The following is an 18853-nucleotide window of genomic DNA, read 5'->3' on the forward strand; positions in this document are numbered from 1 at the left end:
AATATACTTTTATACCTTATATACTCTAAATATACTTTTATTTACTAACTATATATATTCTTACTAATAATTAACCTATTTTATGTATGATTTCACTTTAATGTGCAGTGATAAAATATCTATTTTGTAAGTATATCTATATCTATCTATCTATATCATAAAAAAAAAAACTTTAAATTTAAAATTTATTTTATTTATTTATTTTTAGACTTTTAAATAATTATAATAATAATTTTTTTTTTTCTAAACGATACCCCACTCGTCTTCTATTTTAATTAATTCAAAACTACATAGCCTCCTTTTTTTTTCTTCTCCTTGTCTCATTATAATTCATTAATAATTCGATTATAATTCGATTATAATTCAATTATAATTCAATTATATAATGACATCTAAAAATTCAAACGACATAGATCAAACAACATCAAATAATAACAATAACAATAATAACAATAATGATAATAATGATGATCAAGAACATCCAACTCTCGAACCATTCACATCTCCAGAAATTCCAGATAATCCGAATAAAAAACTTTTACCTTTAGCAGCTTTAGGAGGATTTTTTGTCGAAATTGGTAAAAAGATAATTAATATTACCAATCGAAAATGATGATAAGATATCATTGAACATTGAATTTAGCATAAATTAAATGTAATGTATTATTATACCATACTTACAGATACAACTGATACAAAACTAGGTTCAAATTTATTTGGTAAACCAAGCACTGATTTTTGTTAAAAAAAAGCACAAAAATAAAACATTATTTCTTTTTGGTGAAAAAATGAAAAAAAAAATTTTTTTTTTCTTTAAATAAAATATAGTTAACAAGAGGCGTCTCTTAAATGCATATTTAACACAATAGAAAGATTTTTAGGTTAAAATTGTTTCAAAAAAAAAAACTTGAAAGGTGGAAAACTGCGGTAAATCGAAGTTATTGATGTATTTTAAGTAAGTAATATGTATGATATGTATTGGTATGTTATGTTATGTTTATGTATGAATGTTATGTATGTTATGCATGCAACAAACAAATTGAATGGCCTCGAAATAGATAATAATAAATGATATCATAAAATATATTAAAATGTGTTTAGTGTCGGCTATTTCGGCTGTATAATATGCCTTTCATTACTTATCAATTAAATTTAAAGTTTTAATAATATTTTAATACTTTTTTAAATAATCGTTCAATTTTTACCAATAAAATATCATCGTTCTCATTATAATTAATATTATTGGTCAGTTTTAACCTTTCTTAATACATGAGCATACAGAATAAATGAATAGGGATGTTGGTTGTAGCGTGTTCATCCCAGTTTATCTTTATTATAATATAGTACACACTTCATTCTTATAGTTTTACCAGATTTATCAAGTGACAATAATCCTAAAACTTGACAATAATCCCAAAATTCCCGACTTTGATCATACGTGTAAACCTAAAATTTATTTTAGAAAATAATGATGTACCTTTCAATTTACCATTGCATAAAAAACTAACCACTTTTTATAAAAGAAAAAAAAAAATTCATGGTGGTAATACTTTCAAATGTTTGGGCTCATCATGTACATACATTCATTACAGCCTTATATCCTTATACAAGGCATACCCGCCGAAATGAAACCTACATTAGTACATTTAACAAATGATAATTCACAGCAATAATCTCTTTTTTAACGGAACACGATGTAAGATTTGTATCTTTACATCTTTACTTTTTCATGAAAAATTGAAAAAGGTAAATTAATTTAAAATGCCGAATCTAAGCATAATGATAACGTAAAATACGCAAGATTGTCATCAGACACGGGGGATAACGTTTCGAATAATATAAAAATATAATATATATTTATATATATATGATAGTTATATATATAGTTGTATATATAAATTATATAATTATGTACAATATATATAGTATATATAGTATATATATTCAGTTATATTATTCTGTACAGCATATACAAATATATATCCATATATAATATATTATAATAATATGACAATATTATAATATTATAATCTCCCCCCGTTTAAAAATTCATTATTTATGTTACACACACTAAACGAATAATTCGCATAGACCCTTACTAATTACCGCATTGTGATTTGATCAGACACTTGCATATGCGGGACTATCCCGCAATTTTCGAAACCGAAATATTTTTTTTTTTTTCAAAAAAAACTTTTTATGATTGACGTAAATAATTGCTTGTTATTTTTTAGTACATCCAATTTCTTTAATGATTCTGTGTATCCTCATATTTGAAAGCATGGTTGTACCGATCAAAACAAACATTATTTTTAACTGAGGAACATAAAAATTTGTATAAATATTTGTATGATATATAAAAATGTATAAATGTTCCCCAAATTTAACAATTAGAGAAACTGTCGCGAGAAAAAACTTGACCAAATTTAGATTATAACAAAATAAAACAATTATTCCTGTATTATTTCCTGTCAAAAAAATTTTTACATATTTACCAAATTTATCAATATTGTTTTAAAAAAATTTGTCATAAAAAAAAAACAATTTTTTTTTAATCGTTTTTTACGATCTTTTACGATCTAAAAAAAAAAAATATTATGATAATTGCTTTTTTGTGTTATCTTTTTTATTTTTAATTGATTAAACCAATCAGAATGTATAATTGTAAAACAACACATGTCATTTTTATTTATCTGCAAAATAATGCAAGGAAAAAAAAGATCATTATTTAAAGAGAGAGGACAAAAAAAAATTTTTTTTTTCTTTCTTTTCGTTTCTTTCTTTTTGAATGAGAAAATGGATATAAATTTGTCACTCTTATCAATTTCCATATGTACATATAAAATTTGAATATAGTATGAAATTAATCTGATAATATAGATAAATTTGATCATAACGCGTCTTTCATAAAAAAATTAAATTGTATGTTACGCAAAAAAAAAATGGCTGTTACACCGCGTGTGTTACCCTTTGATACCCTGGTATTGAAATCTGTTGTGTAATTGCATTAATATGTAAAATGTTGTCACTTTAATCTAATTAGGTATATCAATTATTCTTAAAACAGAAAAGAGAAATAAAGTTGACCAAAGACTACAATTTGAATTAAAATTTCCCGGAGAATCATACAAAAAAAAAACAAATACCTTGCTCACGACATGTGATAGAATTAAAGTAAAATGGAAATGATTACGGTTAATTAGAAACGCACGCAGCGTAATTTTTATTCATAATGCTTTTGCTTGCTGAATTTCAAAGGGGGTTGAAAACGAAACGGAATTTAAAAAAATTTAAACCAATATTTTCTTTCTTTTACGCCAAAATTTATTTGTGTTACATAACATGGGTTTAAATTGGAATTTTGGCTTAGTCCAGTCACATCATCGCGAAAAAAAACAAAAACTTGTTTGTTACTTGTTTTTCAATGTGTTTATAATATGTTGTTAATGTTTATTTGTGTATCATATCATACTACTTAAACAAATTATTGTATATTACAAGGGTAAACTTTGTTACTCTAACCTAATCAAGGATGCTCAACTTTTTTTAATAAGGGATCACAAATAACACTTTATCCTATCGTCATCTTTAACCTTAGCCTATTTCCATCCTCCATTGTTCTTACTCCGGTCCAGCTTCTTAATAGTAATGTTGTACGATTGCTACATACAGTCAAATTATTTATGTATAAATAGCAATCACCTGTTATGTTAGATGATATAAATAAATCGTTCATTATATATTATTTTTTTTTTTCATGCATGCAAATTCTTTATTATTTTTTTTTTTTTTTTTTATAGACATGCAAATCATTTTGAATTCTTCTTCTGATTTCTTCGCTTTTTTTTTCTCGTTCCACATTTTATTAATTTTAATAATCATTTCAATTCGTTCCTCTCGAGTTCATCAATTACTGAGTTTATTTTTGTATAATAAAATACTTGTATAATAATATTATTATTTATCCCATTATTAGATTATTATTTCATCCCTTCTTGCATAAAATACAATAAATATATACATAAATATATACATTTTAAAATTATTCTTTATTATTATATATATATATATATACTAATTAATAATGAATAAACTATCCCGAACGTCTCGAACCTTTTGAATAAATATATATTTAACTATTCGAAACAAACAAAAGAAATTTATTTAAACCGGAATATTTCATAAGCACACCGTTTGTATTTGTCCCTTTTGTCATCATTTACATGTATAAAAAAAACTATTTAAATAACACCATTAATATATAAAGAGCTTACAAAGAAAAAAAAATATTTTTTTTTAAAAAAAAATAAATTTCTTAAATTTCTCTTCCCTTTTAAATTATTTAATAAAATAAAAAATCCTTTCGTATAGTTAAGTTAGGTTTCTCACTTTTAAACTTCCTTGGCAAAAAGAAAACCCGGGAAAAGAACAAATTACGTGACCTCTATTTATTTATTAAATTATAACAATAATTAATACTAGAAGAAAAAAAAAAAAGATTCACAACGCGTGAATCGATACACAAATTTTTTTGTCATCAAGTAATTATATTACATTTATTTATTTTTTTTTTTTATTTTCATTCATTATAAATATTTATTTCATTCTAATCCTTTAATCCCTTTATCATTTATATATTATTCATAGAAATCTTTGTGCATTATTTATTTGAATATCTTTTAGACTTATTTTATACCACACATTAATCTATATAATCTGTCCCCGAAATACTTATTTGTTGTGGTTCGGTTTGGTTTCGTTATATTTTGTTCAAAATTTTAATTATCCGAACTATCAACAAAAAAAATTTCCCAAAATTATTTTCCCAAAAAAAAATTTTTTTTTCTTTTTTTTTTTTTATATTATATTACTTTAATCTTTTTAATCTAGATACTTTCACAAACTTAATTAAAAAATCTTTATTTAACCTTAAAAAAAAATAAGATTTTATTCTTCTTTTTTCGTTTCACAAAATTAAATTATTTAAATACTCAACTTTCGTTTTTTTTTAAAAAAAAAAACTTTGTCCCTTAAAAAAAAAAATTATTATTATTTTAAAAGAAAAAAACATAACTTATTTTATTTATTTATTTATTTATTTTTTTTTTTAAAAAAAAAATTATTTTAACGTGAAAAATAATCATTAATAATTTCTCTATTCTTAAACGATAAGCAAAAAAAAAATTTATTTTATTTTATTTTATTTATTTATTTTTTTTTTCCTTATCATAAATCTTAAATCTTTTAACCGAAAAAAAAAAAAGAATTCTATTATTTTTAAGAAAAGAAATTTCTTTTTTCGATCAAGAAAAATTTCTGCAAGCACTTAATTTTTTTTTTTTTTCGAAAGGAAAGAAAAAAAAAATTTTTTTCCTGCACAAATTTAATTTTCCTTCAATCCCAAACACGTAAGTAAAATCACGTTATTTTTTTCTATTAATAGAGACAAATAAAATTGTTTCTTTTAAATTTTTTAATCAAATATCTTAATAATAATATTTATTTATTTATTTTTTATTATTTTATTTATCCGAACAAATTTTTATTTTATTTTTTTTTTAATTGTCTTAAAAAAGAAATCTTTATATTTTTAATAATTCCCATCCCCGCTGCATGACCTGTTACTATAAACATCAATACGGTTATCGTTATTCAGCCTTTTTTGTCACGATACTTGTCATAAAACCTGTATACTTATAAATTTTATATATATTCCTCATCAGCCAGTCGTATTCAAAAAAAAAAAAAAAATTTATTAATCATTCCAACCTTTCAATTTGAAAGTTGGTTCATCATCATTACCCAAACATCTTTTTATCATTAGATAATTTTTTTTTTTTCGTTTTGTTTCTCGTACAAAAAAGAGAAACAAAACAAAAAAAAAATAACCTTCCTTTTAAATTTTTCATAAATCAAATATTCATTACTTGGAACGAAAAAAATGACGCGTTCTACTTACAAATTTGGTCCTCCTTGGTCAACTAAGGCTGTTTCATTTCCAAAACCGCGAAGAATATTTCAAAATTCTGGAGCAAGTCGACGTGGAAGTGTTGTTGTAGGAAATGTTTTTTCTCACCTTTTTACAAATAGTTTGTCAAGTAGAAATAGTAGAATAGAATTTCCTTTTACTGTAACTGATCAAGAAAATTTGAGAATAGCTGTTCAGGAACAGACAAAACAACAAACTAGTTCTATTCCTACTACTGCAACAACTGAAAGTACTGTTACTGTTACCTCAACAGATACAAGTCTCGTGTCACCTTCTCTACGAAAAAAGGAAAGCAAAAAATTTATACTAAGTTTTAGTAATATAAGTAACAGCAGTAAAAGTTCAAATCCAACTACACGTAAGAAGTCAAAATCTAATACTCCAACAGTAAGTATTGTATTATTATTATATCACACCAATAAAAGATTTATTATAATAAACTATAAACGACGAATAAGGGTTTATTTTTTTTTCCAATGTGGATTGATTGGGAAGTGAGGGGGTAACGCAACTGAACGTTACACTAATGTTTGTTGCTAATTATGTTATTATAATCGACTAGATTTTTTATCACGTGATTTCTCATTATCATAATAAAACAAAATTTATTATATGCATAATGATAATCTTTCGGGATATAATTTATTCGAGAACGAATCAAATTCTTTATTATTTATTTGTTAATTTTTAATCATATTTTTTAATGTGATAATTATTATATTATTATAGGTTTTCCTAATAACGATTGAAGATAAACATCAAATCTTGAGTATCACAAGACAAATAACTGATTTTATTGAATTCGATCAACAGGTTATTATATATTATTATTATTATTATTATTATTATTTTGGTTACAACTTTGGATTCTTACTTTTTTTTTTATAATGTTAGCTCCGACAAGAATTTCCTAAATTTCGTCCAACTTTACCTTCATTGAGTGATCGTCGACGAGCTTTTCTCTTACCCAAACAATTCTTTTTTCGTAAATCTACCGCGGAAAAACTTGAAAGTTATCTAAGAAAAGTCTTATCTGACATTAAATTAAAGTCTTCGGCCGTACTTAGAGATTTTCTAAGTGTAAAAAATGAAAAGGATAATTTAAAATGGAAGGATCCTTCAATGAAATCTGAAAATTCATTGGCATTGAGCAGATCAAAATCAAAAGTTTTACGAACAACACAATCATATCAACCTTATCATAAAGCGACAATCGAAGATTACGATTTAATAAAAGTTCTAGGTAAAGGATGTATGGGCAAGGTAAATAAATAAACCTACTTTAAGAAATTATGTGTAATGAAAATTGTAGACATTAATAACAAATCATCTTTTTTCTTTTCTTTTTTTTTTTAGGTATTTCTATCCCGAGAAAGGCATTCCAACAAATTATACGCACTCAAGGCTATTTCTAAGGAATGGGTTGTGTTTCGTCATGAAGTTGAACACACTAAAACAGAGAGAGATATTCTCGCTTCAATTTCAACCATATCACATCCGTTTTTGATCAGATTACGCGAAGCGTATCAGGATATTAATCAACTTTTCCTTGTATTGGATTATTATCCTGGAGGTGACATCGCAACTCAATTGGCAAAGTGGCACAAGTTTGATGATGCAAGATGTCTATTTTATGCCACTGAAATTATTTTAGGGATAGAAGAATTACATCGTTTAGGAATAGTATACCGGTATGTAAAAATTCATATGAATTTTTGTTTCGTTATATGTTATATCGTATGCTCACGTGATATGTGTTACCTTTATTAAAGTGATCTTAAACCTGAAAATATTCTTATCGGACGAGATGGACATATTGTTCTCACAGATTTTGGTCTATCAAAACAATTCAGACCAAATTGGCAAAAAACAAATACGTTCTGTGGAACAGCCGAATATTTGGTAAGTATTTAACTTTACAATATGGGGACATAAGGAAATATCTAAAGTTTTTTTTTTTAATATAGGCACCAGAAATAATACGAGGTGAAGAATATAGTTATCCAGTTGATTGGTGGAGCCTCGGAACTTTGCTTTATGAGATGATGACCGGAGTCGTAAGTGTTGATTCAATATGTCAATATGCTGATAAAAGTTATAAAGTTTTTTATATAATTAATTTTGAATGTTGAAAATTCTTATATAGACGCCATACTGGGATTCAGATCAAAACAAAATGTATCGACGTGTATTAGAAGATAAGCTTGCATTTCCAGAGGATATGATGTTTGAAGCCATGGATTTGTTACGTGGTGTGAGTAGAGTACAAAAATCATTGTCTAAAATTTAACTGACTAAAATTTAACCTATTATAAATAACTTTTATTAATTTATCTTCATTTTTATTTCATATAAAGTTATTACAACGTGATCCAACTCTTCGTCTTGGATGCGGACCTTCAGGAACTATGGAAATCAGAGGACATATGTATTTTGAATATGTTAATTGGGATGATGTTTATCATAAACGTACACGTCCTACTTATATCCCAACAATTGATCATGAAACGGATCTTCAAAATTTCGATGATACGTTCGTTAGCATGACACCAAAATTGTCAATACCAAAACAAGATTTAGATAGTGGCGTACAACAATATTTTATTGGTTATTCATTCTCAGAAAGATTACCTACAAGATCTCCATCATCGTCACAATTTAGATCCGAACTAAGTAGAAGAAGCATAACTAGTTCACTTGCTGGCATACCCTCTCATGGAAGTCGATCTTCTATAACTTTACCCGGTTTTGAACGGGAAGATTATGAATATAATGATGTTATATTTAGTGGAATTTCATGTTCAAACACAATACAAACTATTCCGTCTGATGATATTAGCGAATATGAATTAGATCAACATCACCATTATTCTAAGCGTCATACCATGATGTTGGGTGATAACAATATGAAATATCGAAATCATTATTATCAAAATTCAAGGTTATCATCACAATTCATGGATGAAGATCAATATGGTGGAAGTGGAAGCAATAATTCATCTTCATCCGTATTAGATCGTAGAGGAAATTATACATCCGTATTCCCTACTTAAGAACTTAAGAAATTAAGATTCTCATCCCTACACGATTTTCATTCATTCATTCAAAAAAAAAAGACTTTTTTTATATTAGGATAAAAAAAGGGTAGCAATAGGAATAAGTGAAATTCATGCAGGTCTTTGTTTCGTTTAATTCATTTTTTGCTACCTTTTTTTTAAAAAAAAAATTGTTGCATATTATTTTGTAATTTGTTTGGGTCTCTGTGTTTACATATTATAGTTTGGGTTGGTCTTAATTATGGGTCACAAAAGTGTAGTTTCTTTTTTGTAAATTTCACACTAAAAAAAATTTTTTTTTTTTTTTAAAAAAAATTTTTTTACATTTTAGAAATGCTTTCATAGAAAAAATTCCATTTCATTTTTTTTGTATAATAATTCTATTAATCACATTATTATTCCACACTCACAATTAAACATATTTTCTTTTGCACTAAAAAATTAAGTACTTTCGTTTTTTGTGAAATAAAATTCTTTGCGAAGAAAATGAAAGAAAAAAGAAAAAAGAAAGTATAATCTTTTTTTTTTCTTTGTAAATATATAGAAAAGAAAAATATTATAATAATAATTTCAATTCAACTTTTTTCACTATATTTTTTTTTCAACATTTTTATATTTATATTTATATATATATTATATATATAATTATTTATTTTTATGATTATTTTTATAACATATATTATTACTTTCATTTTTTTTTTTTAAGTATTTTTTTTATATATAATTTATGATATTGATATACAGTTATTAATTTATACCTAAGTTATTTATATCATTTATATCCATAAGCTTTTTTTTTCTTTCTCCCTTTAGAAGGAAAAATTAGTATTATTATTTTAACCTCATTATACTACCCTTATTATATATATCATTATTCATTTATTATTTTATGATTTATCTTTTTTAGAAAAATTTTAAAGAAAATTTTATATATACAACTTTTTTTTTTTAGATTAGATAAAAAGAAATAATTCTGGAAATTTCGATCAAAAAAAAATAAAATTAATAAAAGATCGAATATATTTACAATATACAGTATATAATTTTTTTTTTTCCCAAAGAATTTATTATTTTATTTTATTTTACCTTTTTTTTTCAAACATTTTAAACATAAGAATTAAATATAACAAAATTATTAAATATAACAAATATCAAAATAATAAATAAAATATATATATATATAAGACATATATAAAAAATCTATATCAGTTTTAATTGACCGACAAAAAGTTATTATATTGTATAAGAGTTTATTTTACGCGGTTTATGGTTTATACAATTTGAGAATAGATAATTTGCGTATAGATAATTCGTATGGACTGATAATGGATATCGGTATCGGGACATTTCACCGAAAGCCATTTCGCCGAAAAATAATCTCTTGCCTGAGTTATTTATAATTCTGCATAATGTTGGCCCTATTTTTCGGCGAAACGTCCTTTCGGCGAAATGGCTTTCGGCGAAATGTACCGTAACCTGGATGGATATCAGATATGGATAATTATTTTACCTTAATTTGAAGTAGCTATTAAATTGTCATATAAAATATATAATCTTCTGTCGCACTGTGCTCATGATCACCTTCATACTAATTTTAAAAATTGCGAGTGATTAGCTGAGTTTATAAATGACCGGGAATCTTTGTTTACTTATTTCCCGGCCTCATATAGATATCCGGAAAATTGCTAATTTAAGTTTAAAATAATTGTTAATATTTAATGAGTGACAGGCTCCAGGGATTACCCATTTACTTCATGGGAAGGGGAGAATTAAGGTTTTTTTTCCTTCGGGAAAAAACCCTATTATTCCCATTTCCCAACTCCTCATGAAATGAATAATACTTATTTTAGTAGTTTTTGTGGTGATAACAACGAATGTACAATATTAAATAATATTATTATGTTCATAGAAAATCAAAATCATATTGTAATTGATTTTCCGAATGTTATTACCGAAACAAATTTTGTGTGATTAGAAACTTAGAAATTAATAATTATTATTTCGGAATGAACTAAAATTTTTTTTTTAAAGAAAATCTCGGAAATCATTATTACTAATATTGTTTGTATGCATCTCGCGTTTCAAAAATTATTGTAATAATAAAAAGTTATATCTGAAACATCTGAAATAAAATAAATAAAATAAATCAAAAAAATGTTTCAAAAATGTGATCGTCCTTGATGATAATGCGGAAAATGATTTAACCCCTTTGAATCATATGCTCGCCGATGTCATTAAATAGCTCAGTACCACTTCTTTTTTTCTTCCGAAGTAAATCATCGTTAACTGAGTCGGGAACTGTTTTCGAACTTCTTTATCGACCAATTCCTGAGCCGTTCGCTTAGAATTGCTTTTTATGGAATAGCTCAAGCGCAGAGCCGCAGGCAAATCACGTGTCGCACAATTCAAGATTATTTTATACGGGCTATTTCAAAACGGTACAAATTTTTTAATTGGAGATTCAGTCGGACTGGAATGACATGAGCTAGTAATTGACCTGCTGTTCAGCCATGGTAATTAGAAGAGCACTCTATATTATTTTTTATTATTATATAAAATATCATCAATTATAACAAAAATAAAAGAATATATTTCCCGTCTACTAATTGATCACTCGTGAAACTACATGTCGAGGAGTTTAATTCACTAGGAAAATACCAATATTATGTAATACCAGGATATCATTTGAAATTCGTACCTCAAATTATTTACCAATTTACTTGGAATTTACATTATTGCAATTATAAGTATTAAGTATTTTTATACCAAATAAGCTATAAAAAGTAAATAAATAAATAAATAAATGTATATATATATTTTTTAATCATTAATCACGGGTGATGAATATATTAGTTATTTCACAGGGAACTGTGGATATCATGGCGCTATTAACTGTACTTACATCACTTCATTTATGCTGACAATTTAGGTATCATTGAGTGACCCTCTAGTTAAAGAATTAAAGAATAGATTATTTAATTACCATGAATTGGACCTTATCAGTTATTAAATTGTTTGTTTTAGCTTGCAAGAAAACAGAGTTGAAAATTTTTTTTTTAAAGCAAATAATATGAATACTTTATCAACTTTCCAACTAGATCATCTTATATCAGCTTTTAAACAACAACAGATTGCCTTTCGGAGAAGTACAGCAAGTGATTTTAACAATTTATCAAAAATACAAAAAAATGTTTTCTTAGCACTTCAAGGAATTGACAATTTCATAGTAACAGGACCTTCCACTATGACATTTAAAGAGTCTCAGCAAGTCTATGCTGAAATACTGTTTATATCGCAGTATTTAGGCATAAGACGTGTCATGGAAACCAATATAATTGGATTTGCTGATCGATGCAAAAGCCTTAATCTTGAATTTATGTTGAAAGATTTCATAGATGCTGGTTTATTAGAATTCCTTTATTCGCAATTTTCTTCCACTTCCAGATGTTTATTAAGTAAATTAATTCGATGGAAAATTTGTAATTCCATGATTGGAAAAGAAGTAAATTTATGTAAAATCATAAATTCCATAAAAGAGTCAATTGGCAGTTTTTTACCGTTAGAATGTCCTTTATGGCCAAAAGTGATCTGTATAATTTCTGATAATCAACAAAAATTATTAGATATTACAACTAGCCCAGGTGTATATTCTGAATACAGCCGATTTTTTAATATACAGAGAATTATCAAAGCACCTCAAATATATGTTGATCGTGAATTTTCATATTTTCCATTTCGTAATAAACAAAATTTAACTGATCAAGCTACGTTTCATCAATTTTCTGTATCTGCTAAAAAAATCAATTGTGTGGCTATTTCTTTAGAAAAATCATTAGTACAAACACAGAACTTCCATTCTAAAGTAAATATAGATAATAGTAATTACATCAGCTACCACTATTTGAGAATAGCAGACTCAGTAGATTTCACAGATAATTTTCAAAATATAACAGACCGGCAATCTATATTAATAATTGCTAAAATTAAACCTTGTAAATGATGTAAACATGTATATGATTTTAACTATGAAAAAATTAGTGATGAAACTAAACAAATGACCGATTATTATATCATGTGCAATTGTGCAGAAAGTGAAGGTAATATTCACTTAGTAGCTCCACAAATTAAAAGCAAATTTCAGAAATATACAGATCTAATTATAGATCTTTTTGAAAATAGAGAATATTTAATCTTTATTGGAATTAATTTATTCACTAATTTATTTCATAGATTAAGAGATTAGATATGGGAACAGGTAGAGAAAAGCAATAATTACTGCAGTTAACAAAGTTAACAAAAAAAATTGAATCTGATTTATTATATGATATTTTTAAAAATTAATATCATAATAATTAAAAATTTTATTGTGTAATACTCTTTCTCATAAAATATATAACAAATAATCATTAATATAATGACAAATAGTATATCAAGTATTTTTAATGTCAAAAATTGGATGATTATTTTATTCTATACTGGATCATCCTTATTACTTCAAATTATTTACATTTAGATGATCAGAATTATCATATAGATAGTCATTTTGATAAACAAAATTTTTATAATAAACATTTTTTTTTTTTTAACATAGATTTTTTTATTATATTATTCAATTCTTATTTTTATCCTTTATTTTTTCATTTTTCTATATTTTTTTGTGTTTTATTTTACATTTTAGTTTTTATAGTTATGTATTTATTATTATTTTCATATTTGTAGATATAGTTTACATTAAATAGTTTAATGGTATATTGGTTTTGTGAAGGATATCAGTGTCTGATTCTAATTTTATGTGCTGTATGTCAGGACATCTGATATTAGATTACATGACGAATACTACATTTTACTATACAACTGTAAATGGGCCTCCTATACGTTTTCTGAAGTTACTGTACTTAGTTTTCTTCCTTTACAGCTGGCCAATCTTAGCCTAAGTGTGCGTGCCTCAGATCCTATGACTTGATTAGAGAGGATGACTGGACTACGATTTCTTTGGATACTTGTAGGAGGAGCGATCTGGTTGGAATATTTCTTTTTTCAAATTCTTAACATATCATTTTTTTTTTTCTTTTCGTAATGTAGTGCGTCCTGCGAATGCCTTGTGAAGAAGAGGGGCATTTATGCTAAGAATGGCCATTTTTAAATGAACTATACCTTTTGAGCAAAAATTTTACCTAACAGTACATATGTAGGGTACTCTTTAGTATGACAAATAGTTTAGTAGTTAATAATATTAGATAGCTAGATTAGGTTATTTCACAATATGTGTATTTTAATTTTATCACTTGATTATTTAATAAACTATCAAATGCATTACAGAAAAAAAAAAAAATTCTTATTTTTATGGTTATGGTATAATTAGTATGTCATCTGATCATATCTAAAATTTAGAGTAAAATATTAGGTAGAATGACTTCTATTCAATTCTTAAAGGGTTGGATTAATTTACATTCACTTGGTGTAGAAATTTTATTGTGTAATAAAAAAATGGTTTCTATTGTTAAAATAAAGATGTGGCGCAGTAATTTTATGTAAGATCAATTTTGTAGATTATTTCATAGATCTCTTGATTTTCTTGATTTATTTGATAAATCTGATAAATCTAATAAATTTGATATATTTGATTTATTTATTTTATTAATTTTATTTGTTATATTTTATTTATTTGATATATTTATTTTATCTTATTTATTTATTTTAGTTATTTTATTTTATTTATTTATTATATTTGTTTTATTTATTTTATCAAATATTCTTAATTTTTATTTTATTATAAATAGTAATAGGATTTTACTAAGTAGAAGGAGTAGTCAGTTAGTGAGTTAAGAATTGTATTGTAGTTTTCGAGTTATATGAAAAGAGTATTATTTCCAGTAGTATAATTCAGGATAGTTAATTTCGCAACAAAGAGATTATCTATATTTTTTTTTATCGTATTTAATATTTTATATTATTTTAATAAAACCTATTTTCTTTAAAACTGAACATCCAACATTATTTTTACGTGATTATTTGTGATCAACTTAAGACTCTCCTATTAAGTTAAACTCCAGTTAACCTGTTAAAGCATTAAAGTTTTTCAGTCAGTTTTAATCATTGACAGGATAACACTATTTCAATATGGGCCGTTGCAAAAAGATTGATACCTCAGATATTGCATCGATAAAAAAAATTTTATTATGTAATTTTCTTTTTTTATTTAATAAATATTATCAGTATATATTGGGAAAGATTTGATATAAATATTACGTTAAATCACGTGATCATCATCGAAACTACTATAAGCATCAAATTCATCATCGGTAAATTGTATGTTTTCGTCAGACTCAAAATATTCCTTAGTATTTTTAATTGCTCTCCTCCAAAGTCCTACAATAACTTTTGAAGAAATTTTTTCTTTAAATGCATTTAGTAGTATTTATTTAACAGATAAAAGGTTTGGATGTGGACTGAACGTGCAACTTCACCCTTCACCAACGACCAAACAACTTCAATAGGTTGCAGTTCGCAATGGTAAGGAAGGGTAAAATTAACTTCCCCGTGTTAAATACTTGCTTCTGCAATTTTAACGCAAGCAAATGGGACCTTTTCTTTGTTCATTCGAACTAGCTCCAAAAGTTCTGGTTTTCTTAATTCATCAGAAAAAGCAATATCATGTGCATGTAACCAATCAATAATTTCTTGCTTTTTTGTATTCGAAGTTGGAGAGTTTTATGTGGTGTAAAAGTATTGTCACCACGACTCTTCCAGTCTGATACCACCCGCCCAACTGTACATTCCCCTATGCCCAACACCTCAGCAACATGCTTGCGTAGTGTGACCTTCTGATGATCCTCCTTTTTAGAGTTAGCCCCCGAAAAATAATTGTAAACCTTAATAACCATCAACTTTTTATTGTCGGTTAATGGTGCACCACTCCCTTTTGTAGAGGAAATATCCATGGTAAAGTAAAATAATGTTAGTAAAAAATGTTTATTCGAAGTCATTTTAATATATATTTTTTTTTCAGCCCACCTTGTTTTGGTCGCACAGTATTTATCTTAGTGTAGATTATTTCCTTTTTGGGTGAGGTATCAATCTTTTTGCAACGGCCCATACTAAGAAATTATCAAATTGGTATCTGTTTTATATACTTAACTAATTGAAATTTATTAACTACCATTGGTATACATATTGCTCAATATATTATTGTACAATATACTAATGATTATTAAAAAAATAAAAAATATTTTAAAAAAACTGAAATTAAAAGTATTTGAAATCCAGTCATATGATCACATAACATAAATCACTAAAGCTGCCAAAAAAGCATTAATTAACCTATCAGAAATAGAAATAAATATTTAAACTTATTTATTAAAATTAATCTAAGGTTTATATAATTTAATCTATTTTTATACTATAACTAATTTACTATTTCTACTTTTACCTTTACCTTTTTCATAAATAAAGTTATCCATCCTTTTCTTTTTTCATCTTAACATTATAATACTCTTAAGTTCTATTAGAATGACTATTTTAGTACTAGATTTCTTTGGCTGTTTTTTTTATTTTATTTTTATTGTCTTCTATTTTTTTTAACCATCTTTTGAAAAATATTTTCATTTTATTACTTTTTTTATTTCCAATTTGTAATGATGTTTAGTCTTTTTTCTTTTTTTGTTTTCAAAAATAATCAATTTTTATGACCGCCTATTCTGAAGGTTATCTAAAGCTGAATTCGATTATATGACTTGACATTTTATAAATAAGCCATTTTTTTATGAACTAAGATTAATGTAAATATGAAAGTTATAAAATAAGTGTATTTTGTCTTGCTTTACAAATTTACTTAATGATAAAAAAGCTGATTTTTAACACTATTTTTGACTTTACATATGAATGAATAATTTTTGCTGATTATATTTAAAAATGAATGACGAAAATGAAAAAATTCAAATAAGTCAAAAACAGTGTTTAAAATCCTATATTATGCATTAAGTAAACTTGTACAACAAGAGGATCCCGCTTACTTATAAGATAGGTCACCTTCAGATCTAAGGTAAAAATCATATATAAAATTTTTTGCAAATACTACTATAAAAGGAAATTTTATGTTACATTGTTATGATTTTTCCTTTTTAGCTAATTAACCAATAATTTAAGAAAAAGTAAGGTAAAAACTATTAGTAAAGGGCCAATTTTCTACTGAACCATAAGTAAGCGGGATCCTACAACGCTAAAATACACATACTATATTAGTATATATATATATAACTTGAAAGTTTTATATATTGGCAAAAGTTTTATTTATAAAAAATAAATTTTTACAAGTCACTCGCATCTGCGAAAATCATATATAAAATTTTTGAAATACTACTATAAATAAATTTTACGTTACATCATATGATTTTTCCTTTTTAGCTAATTAACCAATAGAATTTAAGAAAAAAGTAAGGTAAAAACTATTAGTAAAGGGCCAATTTTCTACGGTAACCTTTATTATAAGTAAGCGGGATCCTACAACAGGCTAAAATACACATACTATATTAGTATATATATATATAACTTGAAAGTTTTATATATTGGCAAAAAGTTTTATTTATAAAAAATAAATTTTTACAAGTCATGTGATTGAATCTAGCTTTAAATGACTTCCTGTAGAGCTTTGCACAAGTTGGATTAAATCAGATTATCTGGTTAATCTGAACCAAAATTTTTTCAGGTCAGGTCAGATCGGTTAAACCGTTCTGATCTGATCCAACCCATTTGATCTAAAAGTATTCACGCCACTTTGAATAATTTGGGTTACCTGAAATTTTATTATTAAATATTGTAAAAAAACAGTTTGTAACATTTTTTACTTTTTGTTTTTATATATAAAACACCAAAACTATTTATTTCGGCATTTTTCCTTTTGATTTTACATGTAAAAATACCAAAACTGATAGTTTCAGAATTTTTTTTTGATTTTACATGTAAAACCACTGGAATCATTAGTTCTAGCATTTTTCTTTTTGATTTTGCATATAAAAATGCTGGAATCATTAGTTCTGGCATTTTTCTTTATAATTTTACATGTAAAAACGTCAAAACTAATAGTTTCAGCATTTTTTTTGACTTTACATGTAAAAATGCCAAAACTAATAGTTTTGGCATTTTTTGATTTTACATGTAAAAACTCCAGAATCATTAATTCCAGCATTTTTCTTTTTTGATTTTACATGTAAAAATACCAAAACTGATAGTTTTAGCGTTTTTTTCAATTGTACATATAAAAATGCTAGAATTATTAGTTCTGGTATTTTTCTTTTTGATTTTACATGTAAAAATGCCAGAATCATTATTAGTTTCAGCATTTTTTAATTTATTTGACTTAAATATATGTCACATCAACAGGTTGGATCAGGTATCGACTAGCACTGACCTGACTCATGTCAGGTCATGAATAATATTGCTTGCCGAAACCTAGGGGTTTAGGCAAGATGGTGTTTACGTGCGAAATTCTGCTGAAACTATATTAAAGTTATATTAAAAAACTGGTGAAACTTTGGAGAAAGACGAAACTGCCAAAACTTAGGCTGTTCCAATTTAATAGTTTGTTTAACATTCTAACTTTATATAAAAATTGAGGGGGAGAAAGGAGTCAAATTAAGTAAATATTTAAAAATAAACATATAAATTAATAACCTTTAGTTTGGCAAAATAAATATATAGTAGTAAATTTTTCTTCAAGCTATCATCTGGCTCTAATAACTCATTTTTTTCCCCATGATAAAAACAAATAATTTCTGTTTTTAAATGATAACATGAATAATATACAGCTTCA

At 25.4% G+C, this 18853-nt stretch overlaps 4 protein-coding genes across 4 annotated transcripts; 3 read left to right on the forward strand and 1 right to left on the reverse strand.

Moving 5' to 3' along the window:
• Window positions 1-385: 385 nt before the first annotated feature.
• OCT59_011991 (uncharacterized protein) lies at window positions 386-613 on the forward strand (the record flags this gene model as incomplete). Its single annotated transcript, XM_066134154.1, has 1 exon — window positions 386-613. The coding sequence occupies one exon, from the start codon at window positions 386-388 to the stop codon at window positions 611-613; it is 228 nt and encodes a 75-aa protein (XP_065989445.1).
• Window positions 614-5941: 5328 nt separating this feature from the next.
• OCT59_011992 (uncharacterized protein) lies at window positions 5942-9042 on the forward strand (the record flags this gene model as incomplete). Its single annotated transcript, XM_025323366.2, has 8 exons — window positions 5942-6376; window positions 6719-6802; window positions 6884-7252; window positions 7346-7680; window positions 7762-7891; window positions 7957-8046; window positions 8136-8243; window positions 8347-9042. The coding sequence occupies 8 exons, from the start codon at window positions 5942-5944 to the stop codon at window positions 9040-9042; spliced, it is 2247 nt and encodes a 748-aa protein (XP_025188457.1).
• Window positions 9043-12115: 3073 nt separating this feature from the next.
• Window positions 12116-13045, forward strand: OCT59_011993 (uncharacterized protein; the record flags this gene model as incomplete). The annotated part of the gene is made up of 1 exon (XM_025324016.1): window positions 12116-13045. One exon carries the CDS (start codon window positions 12116-12118, stop codon window positions 13043-13045), a length of 930 nt encoding a protein of 309 aa, XP_025188458.1.
• Window positions 13046-15295: 2250 nt separating this feature from the next.
• On the reverse strand, window positions 15296-15986 carry OCT59_011994 (uncharacterized protein; the record flags this gene model as incomplete). Its single annotated transcript, XM_066134156.1, has 3 exons — window positions 15296-15423; window positions 15597-15729; window positions 15840-15986. The coding sequence occupies 3 exons, from the start codon at window positions 15984-15986 to the stop codon at window positions 15296-15298; spliced, it is 408 nt and encodes a 135-aa protein (XP_065989446.1).
• Window positions 15987-18853: the final 2867 nt, after the last annotated feature.

The sequence above is a fragment of the Rhizophagus irregularis genome, chromosome 2 (assembly GCF_026210795.1).
Source record: "Rhizophagus irregularis chromosome 2, complete sequence".
Taxonomy (NCBI): domain Eukaryota; kingdom Fungi; phylum Glomeromycota; class Glomeromycetes; order Glomerales; family Glomeraceae; genus Rhizophagus; species Rhizophagus irregularis.